The following is a 26,582-nucleotide window of genomic DNA, read 5'->3' as shown; positions in this document are numbered from 1 at the left end:
CTGAAGCTCAGTGACATAAAAATGAAAATGCTTTTAATATTGCTATTAGACAGAAAGATGCTCAAAACTAAGCTCCACATAAATTCTATTAAACAAACCAGGCTCTTACTACTGGAGAACATGAATTTGCAAAACCACTGCAGCAAAATGTTGGAAAAAAAACCAAGAGGTCTGCAAGAGCATCTCAACTAACCATCTATGAAGAAGCATCTGCAAGTAGACAGTAATGAACCAGACAGACCCAGAGGGCTTTCTTAAATATAGGTCATGCTTGTCAGACCATAGCAAAAGACACAGTAACATTTGCTGAAGAGAACCCCGAGTTATTACTGCACTACTTTGTAGGCAGAGATTATTAGTTACATATTTGCAATGATCACTATCTGATGCTTAAGAGGAACAAGAAGGAAAATCTGCATAAATTCAACAGCTGTATTGAATTAAAGAGTAAGAGTCATAAAGCATTCCTTATAACATTTCATACTTTATATGTTTCTCTCTTCATAAAGTGGTAACACAGAAGAAAAATTTCTGTTGAAATCCAATGTTTTTATACACCAGGAATTGGGAGACCAGTGAAGAAGTAGGCCAAAAGATAGTTTAGAAAAAGTAATTTTTGCTGATTTATATCATATTAAGATGAAGACTTAAATTACTCAATTACTGAAATGGCATAGTTAAAACCTTGAGAATTATTACTCTTGATATCTGCAGTGCTCTCTTTCCTTGGTTGAAGTTTTTCAGTGTGTGATTCTGGTACCTTGCATTTTGTTAGAACAGAATCTCATAGAAGAAGACTGTATAATAACTTAAGATGTGGATACATATATAAGAACATGAGATAGCATAATGGAAATACATGTGCCAACATCCTGATCCCTGGCTGGGTTTTGTTGAGTTTTTTTCACTCATACAAGTAACGCAGAAAATAAAACAAACCGCCGTAAAACTTAAGAAAAATTCCTGACAACGAAGAGTGTCAGCAGATAAGAAATGCAGTTACTTTTCACCTGAAGACCAAAAAATTACACAGCTAAAGAATTAGTATTTCAAAGCATAATATAATGAAACCAACACTACTCAAAAATACATGGCTCTGCATATGCATCTCCTGCTGTAAAATCAAGGACACAAAGCAGTATTTATTTCTTTCTAGAGGCTAGTAAGACAAGAAGAAGTAAGGAATGTTTTTTTGCCCTGCAGAAAGCTTACAAACAGATTCACAGTCAACTAGTAAATAAGAAAAAACTGCAGTTAAAGATTCACCACAGATGAATCTTTCTGAAAGCAAAGTATCAGGTGAACCCATAAACACTATAAACAGGGCACACAAAAGACTGGACAGAAGATTTAACCAATAAATCTCCACACTCAACACATTCTATAATTAGACAGTAAAACTGGAATTCAAGGTAAAAACTTATCTAATGAAGTAAAAATTAAGTACAAAAAATCTGGTTGCTCATTCTTTGTTCAGCTAGCAGTCATCAATCATGAGTGCAAAAGAAGAAAGATTATTTATTGGCCAGCAGCAAAACTTCCCATTCGGAGCTCATTTATTGCAGGTTATCTGTGTTTACATTGCTTCTGTGAATCTACCAAGATCACGTTTACCAGGCAAAAACCAGTATCAGGATAACATAATCCATGTGCAGATGCAGTTACACCAACACAAACATTTGTATATTTTTTAATAATTCAAAATAAATTGGGGAGTTTTGGGGGGATGGGATAGTCTATTTTGTTTAGCTATTTTTCAGAAATTTATGCTCTTCACAATTTCCAGATTTTTAAAACACTTTCTCTGGACTACTTAGAGCTGAACACTGCTCTACAGGTAACAGCCTTATAGTTATCAGTTATAGTCTCAACAGAAGTAAAATAGATAATGTACCAATACACTTTTCAGTCTTCAAATCTTTGAACATGACCTCCACTAATCATCAGGGTTATTTATTCATTTTTAACAAACAAAAATAAAAGAATCACTGGAAAGATTTCTTGCTGTCGTTACTGTAAAAAGCAATTGATGCAGCAGTACATCAATCAGCTTTCTTGCCAATAATTGTCATTTCTGCAGACAAATGCATGAACATCAGTTTTGCAACATTTTAAAGTTTTGTACAGACTGAGAAGTACTTAAGTGCTTGAACTTTATTTGACTTACAATCAAACAAAAAATAGTGTCAAAATGTTTGTGTTGTCAGAGGTACAGCTCTCTTTTAAATACACAAGTTAAAATAATTTTGCTGTAGTGTGATCAGGGATAGAATGAATGGCAACATTTAGACTGATTACCTTCTTCTGGGAGGTTTAAGAATACACATATTAAAGGAGGAGATGCTGTGGTCACAATCAAATCTCTGAAAGGCCACAGTGCTGTTCACTGGAGAATGTTTCTTCTGAGACAGAAGTTTACTGTCTGACCATTAAATCTACAACAATTTAGACCTTTCTGACACAAAATAATAATTTCTAAGACTAATTATATGTATATACCCAACTAGAAAACAAATTAGATCAATTTTTCAAGACACATTAAAAATTCCCACACAGCACACACTGAACCATGCAGAACCTGAATGCTGTCACTGAAATGTTTTAAAATATTTTCATAAACACTGTTCACAAATAGGAAAAAACAAGTTAACATAATTCACTTATATGGCATCATCACAAATTTTACCTGTACATACTGTAAATAAAGAACAAAAATAGCATATGCATTTCCATTTTTTAAACTTGCCTGAAGATAATTATGAATGCACTCTGGCTGAACTTCAAGTATTCAGATTTTAAACATTAATTTACTTTGACTATGTGCATGTCAAAATGAAAGATTGCTGTCTGGATCCAGACATGCAGTATTAATACTGAACACGTGCATTCATTTCAGGTCAGCAGACATTCCAACTCTACTTCAGCAGGTGGTAGGAATAGCACTCTAATTAAAATCTATATTAAAAAGTTCACAATGGGCTATCTACTCTGAATAGCTCCCATACAGAAACATCACTGCAGCTGAAGGACTTAGACCACCTTCCCTCAAAATCTGAATGGCCCCTCACATAAACCATCTTTTTGAACAATTTCTACTTTTTCAACCTACCGACAGATTTTTTTCAAGGCAGCCCACTAAAGATTTCAGCATCCATTTAACATACTAAGAAAGGTACCAAAACATTTCTTCAAAATAATCTCACATTTAGATATCAAAGCAATGAAAAATGATAAACAAAGCTCATTCCCTATTAGATATTTGTCTCTGGTCATTTCATAAAATGATTGCCTTTCATAAGTGATACATCTGTGTATCACTTATTGTCATATGTAAACAAAGTCAAGGCAATCTCAGCCTGGGAAAAAAAAATATTTAGTCACAGTTTTAGGGTAAATATTTACCTGTTTGGGGTTTATTTTTTTCTAACTTAACATTTTTACATTACACTTTCAAGGGTGAGGTTTTTGGTTTGCAGTAAATATATACTATATTGAAGCCCAGAAATATCCTGACATTTAACAGTGCACAAAGTTCTTCAGTTACAGTGTTTCTTACAAACAACAGAGAGCGCTAATTCCACACCAACAGGAACACTCACTCCTTGTACCTCACTTCTGCTACTGAATGAGGTGATGATGTGACCACCATGTTGAATGCAAGTACTCAGAATTTTATGGCAACCACAGCAAATGAACTGGAAAGGGGGATATCCAAAACCCCTGAAATGGAACATGTAAACCAAAGTTTGTTCCTCAAGTAAAACTGATAATTGCATTAAATACCTTCTGGAAAAGAGTGATATTGATCTTCTCACTAAGAAGACAAATAGGTCCTTTTTTCTTCTTCAGATTTGAAAGCAACTAAGGATAAAGTGAAGAACTATTCTATTAGTGACAGCAAAACCAGAATCTTTCTTTTTAATTACCATTCCCATCGAGGGACTAAACCTTCCACAAGGAGCATCAAGATGATGACAATTCCAGAAGTAGTCTTTATTTCAGAAACAACTTGTTTCTCTGTACTCATTACTGATGCCCCACGAAATGAGACATAAACTGTGACCTAATCCCTTCTCTCTTGAAAACCATCCATAGTGCACACCCTTACACCTCCTTCACCTCTTTACTGGCATTAAGATTAAACTGATGAACACTGTAGCCAAGGACAAGTTTAAATAATGTATCCCACACAATTTACTGTATTTTATGAGACTCCCATGTGGAAGTGATTCAAGTTTGAATTGCAGGTAATGGTCAAACAATAAAACCTGGATAACAGGTGCCACTTTAAATCTATAAATTCAAATATTATACACAACTGTGACACAAGCTTACACTTCTTCTACAACAGCTGTTCATCATTAGATGCCTCTGAAGTTTTCAGCATTCAGAGAAATGGGTCTTTGCAAGTGTAAGCAGAAATAAAGGAGCATTTTCCTTCCCTGGGTACAGTATCTTGTTTTTTTCATGTGTGGAACTATTCATTTATATTTTCTTTTAACTCAGACACTTAGAATGTTAATTTGTCTACTGTAAAGCTAAAAATACATAAAAGTATGTTTGACCTGCTTGTTTTTCCTAGTAAACAGAATGCCATTGTACTCTTCTATTTAAAATAATTTTGGTTCCTAGTGAGAAGCATCCATTGCTAAACAGCAAGAAAATCTATATATAATAGTTAATTACTAACGTTGCATCAAACTTTTGTTACAAAACAGCGCATTTCAGTTTGACTATTTATTTACAAAACAAAAACATCATGTAACCTCTAACATACAAGGACATACTAAGAATATTTAATGCATCATATAAGGAAAAAGCTTTAATAGTCTTATTCTTTTCACAGACAAAAAGAGAAATCATGCGTGAATTTTGACAACATGGACAGAATTCAGAAAAACACAGTGCTGGTATCCCAAACAAACATGTTCACAGCTCCATCACAGAATGTTAGACTGGTGTCACTGCTCCAAGTGGTTCCTCCACCTTCTGCTTTGTTTCTTTTAGCCTGTAGGGTACTGCTCAGTGTATAAACACAGGGTATATATACAGAACTGGACTGAATCTGTTTCTTTTCAGACAGAAATAGCATTTTGAGAGCAGGTGGCAAGACAGTCCAATAAGCAGATACTGCCTACTGTCAGATGCACAAACAGATCTGCAGCTGTTTACAGGATGTGTCAAGGAACTGTGTACCTGCTTCTCTGCTTTAAGGTGATGTATGGATCCACAAATGAAATTATCACAGAAGGCACATCAGAAAGGCATAGCAATTACACTTGACAAAGCAGGATTGGAACAAGGACCATTTTTATAACTTATTCATGGCTAACTAAGTACATTGTAGAAGCTCCGAACTTAAAATATAAAACCTTGAGCCCACCCAAATAACAAAATATTAACTAACAAGAAATTGAAAATGTGAAAGTTGAACTGAACTTGAAATTGTATTATTGTCAGTCTGACCACATCACTTTCATGGTAACTTATTAACACACTTCACATGCTTACCTCTACATACAAAAACTCTGCAGAACTGTAAGGTTGACTAAACATTGGAAGGATTTATGCAATTTGAGAGAAGATAAGGTCAAAACAAAATACTTAGTCTTACTGCATTAATAAGTAGGTATTCATACCACTTCAAACCACGCATCTCTCTTAAGTGTCTTGCCTGAGCTAGGACCAGAACGCCCTATACAATCAAAGGAAAAAAGCCAACACACTTGAATTCCTTACCTCCAGGGGGTGCTTCAGGAAAGCAAGTGTATGCTCACTTAGCTAATCAGACCTAACTTAGAAATCTAAACTATGGGATGTATGGAAAAAAAATTTTTTGAACACCTATTTTGATAGATATTTGAGCATTCCCAAGGTAGCTCTTTGTTTATCATCACTTTAATGTAGCAGCTAAAACATACATTTAAACAAGGACATTTCAACAGTTTTTTGCTTGGGGGCTTTTTGCCAAAGAAATCTTTCAATTGTTTATTCCAGACTGACATTTTCAAAGATACTACTCTATCTTTAAGGTATAACGATGAAAACATCTGTGAAACAATGCCATAGAAACCAATGCTAAAAATCGGTAGACTCTACAGAGGTTTAAAAATGCATATTTTAGCATACAGAAAGCCATACGAGTAGTTCCACTTAAAATACATCTTAAATCCACCTCATTCATCAGGCTTTAAACCCACCATTTTAGGAATCTGTTTCTTGAGGATATGGTTTGCAACATAGATGGCACATGTGTTTTCAATACTGGAAGGTGTCTAAAGTAACTGGGTACAACTCTGTTTCAGAAACCACACAGTTTGTTTCGCAAGTCGCACACTCCTTGATGTTAGCAAGACATTAACTAGTTCCACACTTTCCACCCATCAAAGTTATTCTTGATTTAGTCCCTGGTACCTGAAGTACATCTTAATGGGAATGGAACTGCTTTTACAAAAAGCTAGGCTGCATTAATGAAAATTAAAAAAAAAATAAAAATACAGCTATGAAAGCTTAAAACAAGGTTTTGCAGTGGTGAGAGGCTGATTAGCCGGCATTTCTGTGTCTCAGGTCTCATAAAAACAACAAATCCAACCCTAATCCTGAAGGATTTTCAAATTTTTTCTTTTGTATATATATCAAAATTTGGAAAAATGTTTACAGTTTGCATTAATTTTCCTTTCTTGTGTGTCCACCAAAAGTAAGCCCAAAAATGCAGACCTTTTCAATTATATCTTGAATCACAATTTGGGCACAGATCTCTAGAAAAAAAAGAAAAAATGGTCCTTCGACAGGTTGTTCTTGCAAAGAAGTAAAAACCTATAATATACACAATACACAAACGTTATTTTCCTTATAAAAATCATCTTCCTGCAGAAACAAATTAACTGAGATACAGGAGGAAAGATCTCAACTTGAATCAACTACATGTTATTAATTCATCCTAGAAGCTGCCTTACTGCTTCAACCCAAAGGCTGTGAAAACCTGCAAAATAAGAGAGAGAATTATGTTAAACTAATTCTTACACATTTTATACTAAAACTGAACTACCTCACAAGCATTGCATCATGATCAGGGATCAGCAGCTATGGATATATTTCCTGGAGTTATGCACTGTTTTCTAAACTTTCACCTAAGACAACAGATCTTCTTTGGTGTTCCATTGTTTAAAGATAAAAACATCTAACTTTTGCCATCCAACCACATACTGCAAATCAATCCAGATCATGATAACTTCAATGTCTTGAGTTATATATGGTTAGAAACTACTTTTAATTTCTTTCTGGTATACAGTATTCCTAAGAACACTTCAATACAAATAAGCTTTCCTCAATAACTGTGGAAAAAAATGGTTCTAATAAAGTCTTTGCTGCTAAAGCAAAGCAAAATAATTTTTTTGCTGCTCAGTATTTCCTTAGAATCTTCCTATAAGAGAAGTTGTTCTGCTAATATTTTTCTTCTTTTTTTTTTTCCCTAAACCTAAGTGTTATGCCAAATATCACATTTGCTCTTTAGTATGTGCTAGTTAGCACACCTGGAACTTCAAGTTTACTTCAAATTTATCAACTGATTTCAATTAGTGCCAGGAAGGTGAGTAAAACTAGAAATGTTGTATACATACACACAATGCAAATAATCACTGATACATGAGTAGAGGTGTGATCCAAGACAGCAACCAGCAAGTAAACCAGGAAGTAAATGAAGAATATATTCTAACAAATAAATCCACGTAATCATTACTGTAAGAAACAACTACAGCATTTACCAACTGTACTGTTCCCCCTTCCCCAAAAACCAAGTAAAACATACTTAATAATAGAAAAATTCATACATGCACAAAGATAACATGCAGTCTGGTAACAAAATGCCATTTTTGCACTTCACAGACCCTTTGGAGTTTGGTTGGGTTTTTTTTTAATGGTACATATAACAAGCTGCAGCTGAAGCAAACTTTCTTCTTTTGCTGGAAGAACCCACATCTTTAAGAGATGCAAACTTTCCTGGTGTACGTACCTGAGACCCATGAAAATCTGCCTTGCCAAAATTTCTAAAATGTTTTTAAGCGTGACAGTAAAGGAAACTGACTGCTTAGCACATTGTACCTCCCGCACAGTGAAAACCTCTTGCTAACGCTGATCATTATGAGAAAACCCCACGCCATCCTGATTGGACACACAAAACCCTGGCTGCATCACGTTGCAAGCGTCTCAGTACCACACCCAGAAAGCTTTATTTGGATATCATCTTTTCCATGAATGAATAACTACTTGCTTACAATTCTGTAGCACACTCTGAAACCAAAAGTCCAATGTCAGGATAGAAAAAAAAGTTTAAACTACTTTAAACTTTCCCAGCTAAGATTCCAAAAATAAAGAAAATAAAGAGTTCATAAATGAGCACGAACATACATGGATGATGACCAATTAATAAAAATCATACAAATCCCTCTGATCTCAGAAGACTTTTATAGTAATCACTGCATAATTTCCTCTGCAATCGTATTTGAAGTGACAGTGGATCTCATTTTTTCAGAATAATCTTCTAGGATATTTACACAAGCCTAATGTATGCAATGCTCCTGCATTATTAATAATTTCTATGGGAAACGAATGAAAATTTTACCTCATTTGCTAGGGTTTCCTCTGAACTTTTGAATCCTTTCAATGCAAGGCCCTGAGCCGGGAGATCATTTTTAGTGGGATCAATTAAGTGACTAAATTGAAAATAAAATTCAACAAAATGGCATTTTTAACCTAAATGTTAATTTAAACGGTTCTCAGGAAGAGGTTCCAGCACCAATGTCGGCGCCAGCGCGGTCACACAGCGCCATCTAGCAGTGACTCACAGCACGGCATTACTGTGACACCGACTTTGACACTTCTACAATTAAGTTTGTAAAGTCCTCAATAATTTAAAGAAATTCCAAGAAAACAGGGAAGTGACCCGTAAAATTGCTATAAGCAAACCTAAAGATGAAGCTTTACAGACTGAATCTACACCAACTGCTGCAATTCTCTTCCCACTTACCAAACTCTGGTGTCACAAAAGGGAGAAGGTGTTACAGTCATCTTTGATAGCTTAATTACTTCTGCAAAAATCCTTCTAAAAATTATCTGGAAAAGTTAAGTAAGCATTAGTAGAAAACCTACTGTAATGTAGTCCTGCACAGTTCTTATTGCATGGCTGACATCAAACTCTGATCTAATGTTTCTCCAACATGTTACCTTCACTTACTTTAAGTGGCCAAGATTTCTCTGCTGGTCGTGACTAAAACTGTTGAAATATCTCAAGTTACGAACACCAATAAATTCAGGGTTTCTAACATACTGGGTGGGGGGAGGATCTTTTAAGGCCCCAATGAATGGCATCAAGATGGATTCTTTACCAGATCAAGTTGCACAAAATACTTCCAGAAATCTATCACAGCACAAAACACTAAAACAAAGCATTCCAACTCTAAAGCTCTAGTTTCACAAGCCTATACTTTAACTCAGCACAAGGAAGCCTTAGTGCTAAATGAAAGACAAGCCATCTCTTGTAAGCCATCTCTTGCCCACTCAGTCCAGGTAATGCTCTGCCTTCTTTCTTTCTCAATGTCTTAATGCATATGCATAGGCACTTACAAAGATTTGCACTGAATCAAACCAAGCAACTAATATGATTTTACACTAAAATGGCCAAAAAATAAAACAAAAGGCACCAAAGGTGCCAGAGTATTTTTGAAATTACAATGGGAAAAAATAAAAGTAAGTAACAGAAGTGTGATGACAGTCCTTGGCTTAACAATCCAGAGTTAGTATTACTAAGAACAGTTATTATGAACAGTGGTGACCCTAAATGAGCTGTGAAAGCAAACCCTTAAAAAAACCCACTGTGAATCTCTATAAATTAACAGCATTCACTTCAGACACATTAAAAAACAGAAGCAGAGAAGCAAGCCATTCTGACTAGGATAGTAGACAAGCTAGCACCAAGACTTCAACCTCCCCATCTTCTACAGTTTTATTCCAGAAACTATTTCCTGTAAGTATTTTTCTATGGAAGTGTATTTCAGTATTTCTCATCTTATATAGAAAACATTAAGTCAACTATGACAGAGTTATTCTGTAACAGAGTTGGATCAAGATTTCAGCTGTCCTAGGACCTAAATTTGAAGGTTTCATAAACTGTATTTTGAGTAAGGCAACAAAAAAAACCTCCCTCCTCCACATTTATCAAAATTGTACATGCTAGATAAACATACTAATGTACTTGAAGATTGATGCAAATAAATAAACTGGATAATGTCCAGAGGAAAGGAACAAGAAAGGTCAGAGCTCTAGAGAACATGACCTATGAGAGAAGCTTTTAGGAATTAGGTCTATTTAGCCTAAACACAAGATGCCTATAGAGAGAAGGCATAACAGCATTCAAATATGTGAAAGGTTGTTATGCAGAAGAAAAGAATCAGATGTTCTCCATACACGCTACAGAACATACAGACAGCTAAAGGTTTAACTGTGCTAAAAGGTAAAGGTCACATACTCGGAAACACTTTTCAACCTGAAAGGTAGTTAATCATCCAAAAGGGGTTATGAATTTAAGTTAAGTTTAAATTAAATTAAATTAAGTTTACAACATCCAGCTAAAAAAAAAGCTGCTGAATGGCCCAGCCCTGGGAAGGAGAGCTCACCATGCCAGGTGCCTTTTGGCCTATGATCTTCAACAGAATGCTGCAGTCCAAGAGGAGGCTCTGTCAGTCATGAACACAAACTTACAATCTACTCTCTGCAGGTGGTGAAGGAAAACAATTCCACTTAAAATTCCTCTCCCAGTTCTCCTCTGCACCAGTTTACACCTCAGAACTAAACCCCTCTTCTTGCACCTGGCAGCTGGGCTGCCTGCAGCAGGTGAGCAGCATCAGACTGAGGTGCTGACAAACTATGTGAATTCCTCCTCAAGCCACCGAAGAGCAAAGTTCACAGCCCCCTCCATTTAAATGTAATTCTGCCTCAGTAAAGAGAGGAACCACTGGCAACATTGAAAAGCTGCACCTGTAAAAGAACTGGCAGTCACCTACAGAACAAGACACTGTTTTCCTTGCTCTGCTGTTTTTATTTGGAAAATCATGAACAGACTCAGGGACAATTCTGAATACCTAAGTTTTCCAACAAGTCATTTCTAACAAAATGACACAAGTCTCATGGCAAAAGAGTTTGTGAAGAAAATTTCCTCCCTATCATAAATTTCCTGGAGTCTGGGGTTTTATGAAAATCAAAAAAATATCTCTAACAGATTTTTCTCCTGTAACAGAAAATTCTGGTAGTGCTTTTCTTAATCTACTCTAGTGTTAGAAAGAATATCTGGAACAATCAGCAATATAGAAAGGTGACTGTCTTACAACTGAACTTGTTAATTTTTTTTAGTGTCTAGTAAGACTTCCAAACCACATTAACTTGATATTCTCCTTCCATCACTACCAATTATAAGACTCAAACTTCTAGTTAAATAACTACTGGATGCTCCAATTTACCATCATCTGATGGTCTACCTCTTTACATTCGCAAAGGAAAAGTAACATTTCCTATGGGAAGTGAATTTTTCAAAGCACAATAAAGACAAGCAGAAAAGTGGCGACCCATGAACAACAGAATTTCAGAAGTTAACTATCACTTAGGGAATCAATTACAAACAAGCACACTTATACCCTTAAAACTCAGCCAACAAAAGCTGAGGGTCCAAAATGCCTAATAAAATCCACAGTCGAGTGCTCTGTCTTCTATTAAATTGCAAGCCAAAAAAAATCACGTCTCTATAGACTAGTGTCTCGTACCAATCAACAGCAATTCAGTTTTGGCACAATTAACTCAAAGTCTATTTATAGCTGTCCAAGACAAAGTTCCTGCTTAGCTTCTTTCTGTAAGCAAAACCCAAAGCCAGGGATTTGAGGCGAGACAAAAGCTAATGTCTTTTACTTAAATAGCCTGTTCCTCAGCCCCAACACTTAATCTGTTAACTCCAACTGGTAACACACAAAAGCTACAGGATTCACAGCAGCAAATTCAAGATTGATGGATGTGCCCATCCATCCTGGCTAAGCATGAGTTTGTAAAGACTGCACCAGCTCAGACAGCTTAAGGTCCCCACGGGTGCTGTTTGGCCACGACAGCCATCCCACTTTCCCCAAGTGGTTGAAAAGAGAACAAAAAATCACAAAAACTGGACAGGACAAGGCCAGAGTTTCCCATGAACAGAAGAAATAGGTTATGACAATACAAAACATTCTAACACACAGTTTTATGATGCAATAAAGTCACCTCTCTGCACATCCTGAGATGCAGAGCAGCGTTACCACTTCTCTCAGGGTGAGAGGGCTCACTATCTATCTAGTACGGCTGAGACCAAATAATTACTCATTTTGTGTGAAACATTATGAACCTGTGCATAAATTGCTTGATTTCAAATTAGGCTTTGGAGTATAGCAATGCCAGAAAAAAGCAGGACTGAAAGGCTATTCCATGAACACCACGAGGAAGATAGAGGTCACATGGGAGTCTGCTCCAGCTTTGCTTCAGATGGCACCACAATGTCATTTCATTATCACAGAGCTCCTTCCCTGCTAACTTACTGGCCTCTTGGGGCACAGTTCTACTGCCCCAAGAGGGACAAGGGACAGACTGTCCTTTGACAGTTTATTTGTCTCCACTATTTCAAACATCATTCACAACAAAAGATTTTACACAACTAAATCTAAAATATTTAGATGGAAAAAGCAGGAAAATTATACAACTCAGAGGTTCCTGAAGATAAGCTCAAGAAAATTATATGCAGTCAAGATGAACAAATTAAAAAAAAAAAAAAAAAAAAAAAAAAGTACTTCCATAAACCTTAAGTTAAGCACACAAAATACACAAGGTAAGTACACAGCCAGGCCTTACCCACAGCCAACTTAGGATGTTTATTCACAGCAGGTGGCATTTTCCCTCAAAAAACACATTAAATCACAACCTGTATATTTGTTTAGAATTTGCCTGAACAAATGAAAAAGCTAGCTTTGGAAATTTAGGATAGCACCACATTAGTGAAAGCACGTAACCAAATGCTAGCCCTAACAAGTTGTTAGGCACCCAAACAATTAACTACAAATGTCCAGCCTGAACATCATCTGCCTTTACACTCACAGTTTTATTTATGCTGCAGTTATGCATTTCAACAAGTAGTGTTTGTTCACTAGTCCTTACAGTTTTTTGTGTCTTGGTGAAATATACACAGTAAGACAATGTACATAATATTATTAAAATTAGACTTTTTTTAATTATTCCTCAAAGAAAACAGTATGTTGATCTTTATAAGCAAACTCCTCAAATAATGTTTCAAAGAGAAGTCCATATATAAAAGTAACCCAGCCTACCAGACCAGCAAACATAAAGCACAAAGTGCTTCCAAATGGAACAGCTCTTCAGAAAGGTGCATTTAGGCAAATACACTTCACGAATCTCATCCCCTTAGCACAACTCTCTAGAAGGGAAACTGATTCCAACACAAAACATAACTGAAGCTAAAAAGCGGTAACTCAGGAGACAAAACAGAAGCACAAAACACAGACCTCCATAACCAACAGCAAAGCTGCCAATACTCCGGCCTGCGATGAGAATGGCACAGGTTTAGTCGCAGGCAGAGGCGCCTGCTGCCGCCCAGCGCTGGGCAGCGCGGAGCCCGCCCGGCCCGGCACTGCTTAGGCACTGCTGCCCCCTCCCGGCTGCTCCCGGCTCGGCACCACCGCGCCTCCCCTCGCAAACCTGCTCCGGCTGAAAAGCGACTCAGCTATTTCACTCGGTAACTATTTCACTCGTTACCTTTTCCCAGCTGTGTGTCTGCGTGACCACTGCGTAAACATTCTTTTAGAAAGAAACCAAACTCGCACATACAGCTGAGCGGGCCAGGGGAGACACAGGGCTGTATCATCAGAAAAAAAACCACATAAATTAAAAGCACAGATGAGCTAATAAGACAGCAGCAGACACACTCAGGGATGGGATGGAAATCGAGGAGATGAAAAATTGCTACATGTTTCACTACCTGTTCACTCAACGACAGGACCTGTTTTAACACCTGAGAGACACGGAATCACTTACCAGGCTTACATGAACATAACCAAACCCAGCCATGAAGAAGGAAAAAAAAAAAAATACACTCAGTCTGATAGCCCTTTTCTCTCTCTCTCTTTTTTCCCCCGTCTGTCTTTATTTGCTCCCATCGATGAGGAAAAGCACCAAAACCAATTTGTGTCTATTATCTGTTTTAGTGCATTTCTACTGTCTCCAGTCAGCCTCCATAATCACACAGCAGTCTTGTCTCTTAGTATGCCCTCAGGCCTAACAGAGGGAGAACACAGATTAACATTCTGTGTTTGGAGACACAGAACAATTCGAGTTGTGCTACATTCAAAATTCTTAAAAGCAGCAAGCCAGAAAGCAACTCACCCAGGCTTACCTTGTTCCCCAGAGTAACTTACAGCAATTCACACATGGGAGGCATCCGCATTGCAACTGAGAAAAAAGCATTCCCAAAATATATTAAAGCATCTTAATGCAAAGCTGTAACCATGGCAAGTTCAGAGAACTCTGCCTTAACTGGCTGCTAAACTTCATCCTTTCTAGCAAATGAAACTGTACTCAAACTGAAGCAAGAGCCTGCAGTGAACATTAACCCTCCACCAATATTCCCCAGTCATCCAGGCTAACAAGCACGTCCTTTTCAAGTGCTCCTACAAATATTCCAGATCAAAATATAATGCTGCTCATACCTCTGAGTACACGGTCAAAGAAATCTCTTCAGGTTATTAAAAAATTGTCTGTTCACCCATTAGCTTTTATAAATCTACTACAAATTTTCCTTTAGCATGAAGAACCGTGAGACATGTGAAACTAATGTCTCTGCAGAACACCCTACAAAGCTCCTCATCATCTGGGTGTTTATGCTGAACTCACTTTATCACTGCTATTTATGCTTCATTTGCTAATTGCTTAACCAACTACAACAGGGACATATTCCACATAGGAGGATGGATGTTACCAGGAGTTGAAATTTACCTTTCATGGTTCAATCCTTTTCAAATTCATTCTTCTGGATTACATGAAATTCAGCATTGCCAGAACTAAACTCCATTGCACAACCACCAGAGCATGCAGCCAATGCTCTGTCACTAGGATTAACCCTAAACACGTTGTGCATGCTTAAATTTGCCAATGTGAGCTCTCTACAAGTGTCTCTGAAGACCGTGTGCACATAGGATTCATTACTGTCTTCAGCATGCTCCCAACTTTCAGTTGCCTGCCCTATGATTGTGAAATAAAAACACCGAAAGCAAAAACCAAACAAACACAAACAAACAAAAAGCCACTCACAGATAAATAGACGATTTTAAAGAGGAGAAAGAAAGACAGTACACACTTGTCATATTAAGTGCTAATGGCAGTGATGCCATTATGAGGAGAAAACAGACTCCAGCTCTTATCTAGTTCCTCCATAAACAAAGGAAACATTTCCCAGTTTGAGAACTCGGAGTTCTATCCTGTTACGGAGACAACACCCTCAAAGCTGGGCTCCCCACTTAACAGAAAGTTGCCCAACAGGAATATGAAGCTGATCCTGAGGAAGCTGAGGTAGGAAAACCTCACCACAAAGAGGTCGTATATCTTGCTCTGTGCTACAGTCAGAAGTGATAAGTAACAGAAGTCTAGCCACACACGGGTTAGGAAGTTTTACAGGGAACACTGGAGCAGTACTATGCAGCTGCCAAAACCACAATTATACGTTAGTTTACAGAGACGTAGGGAACATGCAGTGCTGCAGATGAGTCACAGCACGATGCTGTATGAACCCTACACTGCAAGAAACCATCCCAACAATATCCAGACTCACTGTCCCACAGGACACTTCTGGATGCACTGGGTATATCTGTTCCTTCCAAAGAACTGTGAAATCTTGATCGTCTACAGTTGTGCAACCCTATCTGCTACATCCCTTGAGCCTCACCTATTTTCTTCCCATTTTACCCTCTCTCCTCATCCTCCTAACCATCGCACCATAGAAGTTTCAGATTTTAAAAAGAAGAAAACCTCCATCCCCATATCCCATGTACTCCCATACCAACTACATGTCAGAGCACACTTTTCAAGCCTGAGCACCAAGAAAGAGCACACAAAACAAACTAATTTGCAGGAACTCCAGTCTTCCAATAGCAGGAATCTGCATCGCTGGAACTGTAAGGCCATTATCTCAAGACAATAGGTACAGAAGTAAGTTTACTGTCTCATTCAGTATCAACATTCAAAAGCTTTTACATCCTGAGTCAGCCTTAATCTGAAAGAGGAATCTGTGGCAGAACAGGTATGCCAGTAAGGTTATCAAGCAACGCAAAAATCATACTGGGCTGTGACTCTACAAGTTACAGACAATAGGGGAATTCTTCAGCAAGAATACAAAACACCAGAATTTACATCTCTGTTCACTTTTGTCCATTGCTCAGCTGCTTCAGTTTCCTGACTGCAGTATCACAGAGAAAACACCTGTCATCAACAGCAAAGTAGTGTGGGGTATTTTCCATATTTAAGCAGACACCATGCATACCCTGTCCCTTGAAAAAAGATTGCAAATTATCTTTTTTTTCTAAATTGGCACTGCACTCTCAACGATTTGAAAAGTACAAATCCAAACGCAAGGACTAACCTTGACTTCTCTGACTGATAAGGCACTTAATGAGCAGCTAATAAAGATCTGTCTTTTAGCTTAATAAAGAATACTAAAAGTACCTCACAATGAGGATGGCCCACCCCAAAAATTACACAGTAGTCACTACCATTTTACATGATACTTACGAAGGAACAGATGAGTGTTATCAGCAGGGTGGAGAGCAAAAAATGGGAAGACCAACTGCTGATTCTGAGCAACTAAAAGCATACACTGGAAACCAGCAGAGATTTTAGTCAAAATACTTCATCAACCACTATGCAGGCTGCAGAGAGCTTATTTTAAGCTTTTTACAGTAATCTATTAAAGAGATCTCTACTTTAAAACAATAAAATAAATCAAAATCTAGTATTAAAATTTTATTGTGTAGTACAAAAGTACTTTTAAAACAACACTTGAAACAAAGGACCAGATTCTGAAGTGATTCACAACCCATGAATCAATACCTGTACAGTCTTAGTAATTTTCTTTATTTTGCACTTGGATGAATAAAACTCATGCTGCAGCATGTTTTGCTGCATCTGTATGGGGATGGCCAAAGTCTGTACAAGCATGGCTTATGCAACACAATGAACACGAGACAATGCCTTTGCTGAAGTCCATTTTAGATTGCAGCATCTCATCTGCTTTTCAACAGGAACAGGAACTCCTTCCTTTTACACCTGTCTTCTTTTCAATGTGAAGTCTTAAGGAGATCATTTTTTCTTCCTTGTCTTCTTCCTTTTTTCTTCTATACAAATGCGTTGTTTAAGCAGATGGGGAATCTTATTAATACCTCAGTCATATCCACTGGTAAGCAAAACTAAGAAGTGTTTAGAAAATTAACAAGTAGAAGAGGCAAAAAACCCCAGATAATATCTTTAACAGGATTTCAAAATATTATTTGATATTTGCTTTAGAGAAATACATAAATTCTCTGCACAGGGAGTTACAGAGCTGTAAGACATAACTTGGACTACAAACACTAAGATTCTGTAATTGGCAAGTCTCACTGATACAAATCCTGCCAACTAAACACAATAATGGAGTTCCACACAGCAACTTTCCATCCAACACTTACAGAAGAAATTTCTGAGACAGTGAATAGGATGCCTGAACTAAATTTAGACTAGTCTAAAACTGCACAAGTAAAGCTAAAGGTCTGTAACATAACCCAGTTTCTATGTGCTACGTCAAAGCCAAGCTCACTGAATTAGCAGAAACAATTCTAGTTTGTAGAATCCCATGCTAGAGGAGGAGTATGTTGTTTGCTAGCATTTATTTTTAAAATCCACAAAAGTGTAGTGCAGATAAAATGTGACTGGCTTAGCCCCACTAAATGTTTAACAGGAGTCTCTCCATCTTCATAAAAGAAAAAGTTAGTGCTCATTTTTCTGATATTTCTAGAGTTACTAGCAATGTCTTTCCTGTCCCCAGCATGTTTTACAATGGCTAAGGAGGGAATGCTTTGAACCTGAACAGCCCTGAGCCAGAAGTAATCTGTACAAAATAATAACCATACTGTCTTGATCCATCAAAATGCACTCAAAGCTGGGCCAAAACCCATTAACTCCAGAGAACTAGAAACATATAGATGTCAACATATGTGAATACAACTACCCACCTGAGAAGTCAAAGCATTCTATGTCTGACTATACAAGTGCAGTTCCATTTTTTCAGAAAAAAGTGCAGCTACATGGCAAGCATACTGAACTCCCTTCCCAAACAAAAATCTTGCTCACAATATTAGAAAGCTCCCAGCTCGCCCACTTCCTGTTTTTCACAGCAGGCATTACTCGTCTGTACCATCAGAGTTTCTTCCTCCAGGGCGTATCTCACAGGGAGCACTCCAGCAGGTCTGCAGGCATGTCTAAACTATACAGCAAGTCATGCTGCCAAGAAACCAAAACCAGTTTTAGAACCAGTAAAGCCACCATCAGCTACACCGTTTCAGAATATGAGCAAGTACCCATGGTACAGCCCTATACTGATAGCAGCTGGTCCACACATTTCTATGTGGCTCAGGCTCACAAAGGAGCTTTGTCTTCCCACAGGATGGTATGCAAGATTTGTTCAGAATGCTGCCCACCTTCACGCTGTAAAAGCAGATTCAAAAATAGGTTCAGCTCTTCTGCTAGTTTCCCTTTGCCTATTTTTAAGCTGATGCAGTCCCTGACTTTTAATCACCATTGCAGTTATTGCAGTATCTGTATATTGCTGATTCACACTATGGTCTCTCCCCAGACAGAGGCAATCTTTGCTGTGAAAGCACAGCCCTCAGTTTTCACCTTCAGATATAGACACTCCTGGAAGTAACAAAGGGTGCTTGTACAGAAAGAACACTTTTGAAACACGTGAAAAGCAAGGAGGAACATTATATCCATGTTCAGTTTCAGGCAAGTCAACTTTTAAGGCAGGTTGCATTGTTACAACTTCCAGATAGAAAGAGGAGTCTGTCTGGTGCTGCTTTTCCTCCTTCTATGTTTTTTTTCCAATATTGCAATTAGACAGAAGACACTAGAAACAATGCTTGACTCCTTCATAATGGAACAATAACTGCAATAAAGCTCACATCCTATTTTCTAAAGCCAGAACCTTATGCCAGCGTCTTTTCAATAAGCGTTGTCTCAAAAGCTTAGGAACATGTAGGAAATAAGTTAAACACTTTTATTTAGGTAATAGCTGTCCAAGACCCTGTGACAGCAGACAACCTTTCATCTTAGTATTTCTATCTTTTTCCCAAGACTATAACAGTTTTACATAAAACTAACAAATTCCAGCAACACAGGGATTGATTTACAAAACAGCTTATGCAAAACATTTTCTTATTTTCTGCATAGCATAAACAGCATTAAAATTAATTTCAAAGAAACGTTTCACATTTGGATCACGTTAAGCAACAGTTAAAATTACGGAGTAGCTGCTTCACTGTAATGGACAAAAAGATTAAATCGCTATTTGACATTCTCTCTGAACTTCCCAGATGACTTAATATAAAAAAAGCCTAACATGCCTTCTTCAAGAACAGATTGACAAGAATTACTTAATTTCAAAAAGAAGAAACAACAGTGCATAATTTCTGCCCATTACCTAGCATTGAGGCTTTTTTGTTTGTTCCATTTAATGCATGTGCATACATTAACATAAACTATATCAAGACTTGGATTACATAATGACTAGAAACTAGAGGCCAATTTCATGTACAACTACCAAAATTACTCTGGGACTCCTCTCTCAGCAACTGCAACTTTTCTTAGGTTTTTAGTTCTCAATTTCAGATTTTAGATGTTGATTTATTTCTATTCTAATGTTATAAACAGCAATTTCCTAAAAGGATAAAGTATCAAAAATTTAAGGTAGTTCCTTCATTCACTGCATTCCCATCTTTCCTACATCTCTCTCAGTAAAATTCCAAAAGCACAAAACAGCCATCTGAATCTTCACAAATCAAAAGTAGCTTCTGGAATAATACACATTAGAACAACTAAGGTAAAGAGGAATTAAATTTAAGAAAGCCAATGAGAACATATTTGCAATCTTATACAAAGAGCTGCCACAAATAAGGTTTTTTGGACCAGCACTCCACTTGCCTGTGGAAAGAGCATACCTACTCCAGTGTTGTACTACTAATTTAATAACCACCTAGGTTCTCTAAAATAGTTCAGCACTTGAATAATTCAGTGTCTTATTCCTGGTAAGAAAGATCAACAGCAATAAAGGAAAATGAGATGCAACTGTTTAACGGTATCATTACATGTTCAAGAAAAGAAACAGCCATTCTTTTGAAATCAGGATTGTTTCTAGAAAAATGTCAGGACAGACAACTACAGTCATTCAGTATACAAGTTTAGGTGCAAGACACCTGAATTTGAATTAATAAGAAGATATAAGTTTCTATTTTAACTAGCCAAAAGCTACACAAAAGTACTCAGATAATACTTTTCTATTGAAACATGGTATCGTTTTGTAAAATTTTTTGTCAGCATATTTTGCATTAAGGAGATGAAATGTCGTCAGCATAACCACAAGTTTGGGGGTATAATTAGGACTGGGGAGGCAGAACAAGATGATGGGGAGATTTTTAAAATACTTGGAAGGGAAGGAGAAATAGCATTCTCAGCTCTTTGGAACCTACAAGGTACAATCCTGTATCATCCCACCTGATCATACTGATCATCTCTCCTGAAACAAAAGATCATTTACCTGGAGTAGACCACCTCTGCTGCAGTGCAAACATACACATCACCAAGTGAACTACACCGCCTCTCTCCCTCTTCCCCTTGCATTCCACCAATCACAGTTTAAAAACAAGAATCAATGTACTTTCCATCCACTCTTAAGAAAATTTTCAATTCAGTTTATCAAGTAAAATGCCCAAAATAGGAACTGATTTACATCTATCTGACATCTGCCCTGTGAAGAAAATCTAACCATTCTGAAAGCACTCATCCTGTAAACACTCTGCTTGATGCCAGGAAAACACTTTACGTCCTCGCCTTCAGATAAGAAAGGGATCAGAAGGGGATTTTTAAAAGCATAATTAAGACTGAAAATATCCGATGACAGCTTGACAGTTCTGAACATTCACCCCAGAGAAACTGAATTACAGGGCTCTCATACTGTTACCTGTAATTTTGTATCCATATGCAGCCAGCTGTCCAGCCATGTATTCACCATCCGAATTATTGTGAGAACACCCCCATGTACGAATCCAGATTTTCTGAACACCAGGAATAATGCTGTCAAGTAAAAACAAATGAGAAATCCAAGTTAAATGATAAACAAGCTTCCCCTTTAAGCCCACTGAACTGATTGAATGAACTGTAATTCTTCAAACATAAAATTAGCAACACAAACAGTAACAACTCCAAAGTAGCTGAGGAAAAACAGTAATTATGTGATTTTAGTGTAATGGGTATTAGGTCTTGCTGGGATAGAGTAGCAAAAAGCCATATAGGGCTGTGTTTTGAGTTTGTGACTGTAACAGTGTTAACACACCGGTGTTTCAGCTGTCATTAAACAGCTCTTGCTTGTTTCCCACTGTGCCCCATCCCGCCATAAGCAGGCTGCAGATGGACGATAGGTTGGGAGGAACATGAACAGAACAGCTGACCAACAGGATAATTCATTCCAGATGACATCATGTTCAGCAATAAAAGCTGTGGGCTTGGTCTTTCCAAAATAGCCATTGTTCTGAGACTGGTTGGGTACCAGTCTGCTTGTGGGAGGTGGCAAATGGCTGCTTTTGCATCACTTGGGGTTTTTCCCTGCTCCTTCCTTTATCTGTCTTCATCTCAACCCACAAGTTTTCTCACTCTTACTCTTCCAGTTCTGTCTCTTGTGGTAGAGTCAATCCACCACAACTAGCAAGAAAAGTGTTTCAGCATGGAGAAGGTGCAGAAGCTGTAGAACAACAACAGATTCAGTACATTGCAGTTATGTTAAAACAACAACCAAAACCCCAACAAAACATACAAATAAACACACACCCAAAAAAAAAAAAAATAAATCCCAATATTTAAACTCCCCAACTTCATCAAAATTAGCGTATCATAGTAACACTCAAGTGACAGCACTGAAATTAGGCCACCAGCAAACAAACTGCAACCTTTCAATATTATGGCATGCATTGACTGTAGTTCCAGCCACACAAGCCACCTCTATAAATTAACTTGATGGCCACCAGCCACACGAACAGCAGAAAGCCCCCATCCAGAAGCAGCATGGCAGACAGGCAGTGTGGAGCTAGCACATACAAGGCTCCAAAAATCAACAAAAAGTTCTGTAAGAAGCTCTCATTGAAATTCCTGGGATAACTGCCAATGAGCTAAAGATGCCAGTACAAGAACACCACACATCCTGGAACACAATACTGCACCCTGCCTACAGCTTTTTCTTTTTCCCCTCCCCCTCCAGGCTTCTTGTTCAACAGACACTTCCCCTAGCTAAAAATAGAAATTTGTTGATGGAACATTAATGATCATTAACTGTAAACACGGGGTATTTAGACTTCCTGCTGTCTAAACAACACATGTTCAATGTGCTTTCTTGGGTACAAAACACTAAAACACAGCCTGCTAGAGAATACATAGTACCTGAATGCTTTGGGGAATGAAGTACTTGGTATGAAGTATCTACAGAGCACCAGTTCAGCTGTCCATACATTCCTGGCAGACTAGGGCCAATGCACTTTTAGGGGCATGCAGATAAAGATGCATTGTTATGCTTAAAAAATATCTTTTGAATGGCAGTGAAAACCAGAATTTTATTTCTCCACAGAAAATTAAATTTCCATACACAATTTATTTTCATCTTTATCACCTGGAGAAATTTTATCCACCAACTTGAAATCAATGTGTGAAAATAAAAAAAAAGAAAAAAGCCTTGCAGCAGAAACTATAATCAATAACTGAGTTGGCTCTAATCAATTTCACTGCAGCAGAAAGTTGATTCTGTTGTTATGGAAATCACAAGCAGGAAAAATACAAAAATGCATTTTGTACTTATTGCATACTATTTGCACTGAAATTAAACAGCAAGTTCAAAAGAAGTTTCACCATGTCACTTGCAGGCTGTACACACAAGAAGTACAGCCATTGCAAAACCCAGGATGCAGAAAACAGGTTAAAAGACTGACACAAGGATGATGTACCCTTCATGAAAGGAGACCAGGTCAGGGAATAACCAGTTGAGCACAATGAGCATACACAAGTTCCTGGGCCCTGACAGGATGCACCCACAAGAGAGACAAGGATGTACTGGAGACAGTCCAACAAAGGGCCATAATGATATGAAGGGACTGGAACATGTCTCATAACAGAAATGGCTTAGAGTGCTGGGACTGCTCTGCCTGAAAAAGAGAAGGCTCAGGATGATCTCATCAAAGTATATAAATACCCGAAGGAAGAGTGGAAAGAAGGCAGAGGCAGAATTTTTTTCAGTGGTGCCCAGTGACAGGATGACAGGCAACAGGCACAAACTGAAACATGTGAGGTTCCCTCTGAGCATCAGGAAACACCTTTTCCACTCGAAGAATGACCAAGAACTGGCACAAGTTACTTGGAGAGACTGCAGAATCTCAGTCTCCTGGAAATACTAAAAAACTACCTGGTCAGTCCTGCCAACTGATTCTTTGTGGCGGTGCTCAACAGTGGGTTTGGAAAAGATGACTTTCCAACCCCAACCCTTTTGCAACTCTCATGACTTTGTTCCTATTTCTCATTTCAGATGTCAAAAGGCTACTCCAGAACTGCATTTTGAAGAGCTCGATTGTATTTAGGTAATTAAGATACAGACAATTTTTCAGAAATCTTTTAAAACTAAAAGAGTAACAGAAGCCATTTTTCCAGTCTGATTATTCCTGATTATCAACCTCCGCGATTACAGAAAATCTGTAGAGGAAACTAATTTTGCTTAGGATTTATTATTTAATCTCTACATTCTATAAGGACTATTTTACTCATTTTTACCTCGTACACAGATTTTACATTAAGACAACACAAATCTCCACCTTATTTTTAAAAGCTGGCAAGCACAAACAAGAAAAGCACTAAAACAGGGTCATTTTAAAACTTTACCTGTCACTTGGAGGCTCATCATCTGCCTGAACGTTTTTCTGGGAGTTGCGTTTTCGCACTTTGGGGAAAACATTCTTCCTCACAAAGTGCCGATCGTGTGGCTTCAGATCTTCTGCTGACACAATGTCTTCTATATCCTCAAGCACTGACTCACAGGCAGCAGGCATCTTCAAGAAGTGTTGGAGAAGACTGGCATTAGGAAAGCATTTGAATACAAAACCAAGGCCTCCTATCCACTGCACATTTCTCATAAAGAAAAGTCAGATATATCTCTAAGCATATGTACAATGTATCACACGTATGAAGGATACTGAGCACATAAAAACAATCACTATCACATTTCCTGAGTGCCCTCTTCCCCCAGTACCTCAAATGCAGGCAGGGAGAAAGTCACAAACCATACAGACTCTTAAGGGCTTTTTTATAAACCATCTGTATGTGGTCATCTCCTAATTCAAAATCCCTGCATCTCCTCTGACACGACACATCCAAGATACAGGCATTTTTAATCATGTCAGCATCATAATAAAATAGTGAGCTCATGTTACATGATGGATGTACTTCCACTCACATCACAGAAGAAAAATGAAAGACAGAGTCCAAGTGACTGCTCCAGAGGCCATTCTGGCTCTCTTGTTTGTGTGTGGACACTATCCAAATATGTTTTCACAGTCCTTTTGAAAACAAAAGAACTATTCCTACAATTTCTGATCCCACAGGCCTTTCATCTGAATTAGTTCATTCACTGGGACAATAAAACAAAAATTTCTGTTTTCAGGTACAGAATGTTAAACAATTAATATACCTAACTAATAAAAAATAAATATGCTACAATCTGGCTAGAATAATATATTAAAAGATTGCTAATATCTAATTATATTTTCCCCAAGAAATGAAATACATATGTGTCAATATCTCCCAACAGATGTGAAAATCTAGATTAGTTTTCAGGAATCAAAAAAAAAAGCCATTTATAGAAAAGTCTGTAAAAAGAGTTACTGCATTAATTACACACCACACTGTGCTGTAACTCCTAACTTCAAGAAAGCCTGAAGAACCATTGGAAACTCAGGTGTTTTACATAAACCAACAGTTTACTAAGGAAATTTGGGAAGTTTACAGGGAAAATACAACACTTTCCTGACAATGAAGAACAAAAAACCAAGGCTTTAATTTATTTAAAATTAGACTTTAGGAACTAAAGATTTGCTACTGGCATAAAAACACTTCCAGATGTTGCAAATTAATTACTGAAGAACATAAGAAGTTAAACACCCATGCATTTTCCCAGCATGTGTTCTTCAGTCAACCTTGCAAATTATACTTCAAAATTAAACTTCAGGTAAGATGAACCATCACACATCTGCATTTAACCCAGAAAGGAATAGAGTGATGGCAGAAAGTGGATGCATCTGCCCTAGTTCCTTAGGCAATTAGCATTCTTCTAAATAAAAACCCCAGGATCTATCTATACAATTATGCTGCAAAAGGTGAACAAAAATAAACATTTGTGAAAAGTCTAGCAATAAAGAATATGAGGGAAAGGCAACATCTCTTACACTAATTTATACAACTGAGAATATGTACAAATAGGTAAAGTTATCAAAGCAATATCTGGAATGGAAAAAAAAAGTTTTGACTTGTTTTTTTCTCTCTTACAGAGAAATATCCAATGTAATGGGGCAGCTGGAAAAACAAATAAGCTTAGCTTATTTCAGTGACCCATGGAAGAAAGAATACAGCCAAACTAAAACTCCTACCTTTTTAAGAAAGGTCTAAATCCTCTTGGACAGTAAACCTGGGGGGTGGGGGGGTAAGGAGGAGGAAAATGAAAAAAGACATGGCATGAACAAGCAGAAGTAGCAGACAGAAAACCATGAATTCATGTTATTGTCCAACAAGCACTCATCCTCCCTTTGCAGAAACATTCCTTGCTCTGTGTGACAGCAAGTGGACCAGGTACACACGCTGGCTGGCAAGGTGGAAGAGTTCCCACGTTTTCCCTGTCTCCTGTGCAGGGGCACTGTTCTTTTCATCCTTCTTCTATAGTGTCTTTTTTTTGGTCAAAGTCAGATGTATTTAAGTTATCTCAGATTCCTCCAGATTCTCTCTTGAATCAGTTTAAAATTGTGAATGCAAGAAGGGAGAAAGATTAACAGTAAATTTTAGTTTAAGTCATTCACTTTTTTTTTTTTTTTTAAATTAAAACACTGTGAAGTTATTTTAAAACAGATTACTTGATACATGCACTAGTTCCATATGCATGCATGAGATCTCCTTCACAAGGAAAAAAAATG

The 26,582-nt window shown here is 37.5% G+C and overlaps 1 protein-coding gene and 1 long non-coding RNA gene across 4 annotated transcripts in view; both read right to left on the bottom strand.

The window, feature by feature from the left end:
* CDKAL1 (CDK5 regulatory subunit associated protein 1 like 1) overlaps positions 1-26,582 on the bottom strand; it is a 376,336-nt gene that overhangs the window by 348,497 nt on the left and 1,257 nt on the right. For all 3 annotated transcript variants that reach the window (XM_056482895.1, XM_056482897.1, XM_056482896.1), the window contains 3 exons: positions 26,046-26,083; positions 24,286-24,452; positions 21,335-21,447 (listed from right to left, as the gene is read on the bottom strand). In XM_056482895.1, the coding sequence (XP_056338870.1) occupies positions 21,335-21,447; positions 24,286-24,452 (280 nt within the window). In that variant the 5' untranslated portion in view covers positions 26,046-26,083. The remainder of the gene's footprint in view (positions 1-21,334; positions 21,448-24,285; positions 24,453-26,045; positions 26,084-26,582) is intronic.
* LOC130248868 (uncharacterized) lies at positions 4,808-10,417 on the bottom strand. Its single transcript, XR_008839700.1, has 2 exons — positions 9,026-10,417; positions 4,808-6,982 (listed from the first exon to the last, which is right to left on the bottom strand). It is a non-coding gene; the product is annotated as an uncharacterized LOC130248868 (long non-coding RNA).

The sequence above is a fragment of the Oenanthe melanoleuca genome, chromosome 2, assembly GCF_029582105.1.
Source record: "Oenanthe melanoleuca isolate GR-GAL-2019-014 chromosome 2, OMel1.0, whole genome shotgun sequence".
In the NCBI taxonomy this organism is placed as follows: domain Eukaryota; kingdom Metazoa; phylum Chordata; class Aves; order Passeriformes; family Muscicapidae; genus Oenanthe; species Oenanthe melanoleuca.
Note: the sequence above shows the minus strand (reverse complement) of the source record. Positions and strands in the feature narration are given on the sequence as shown.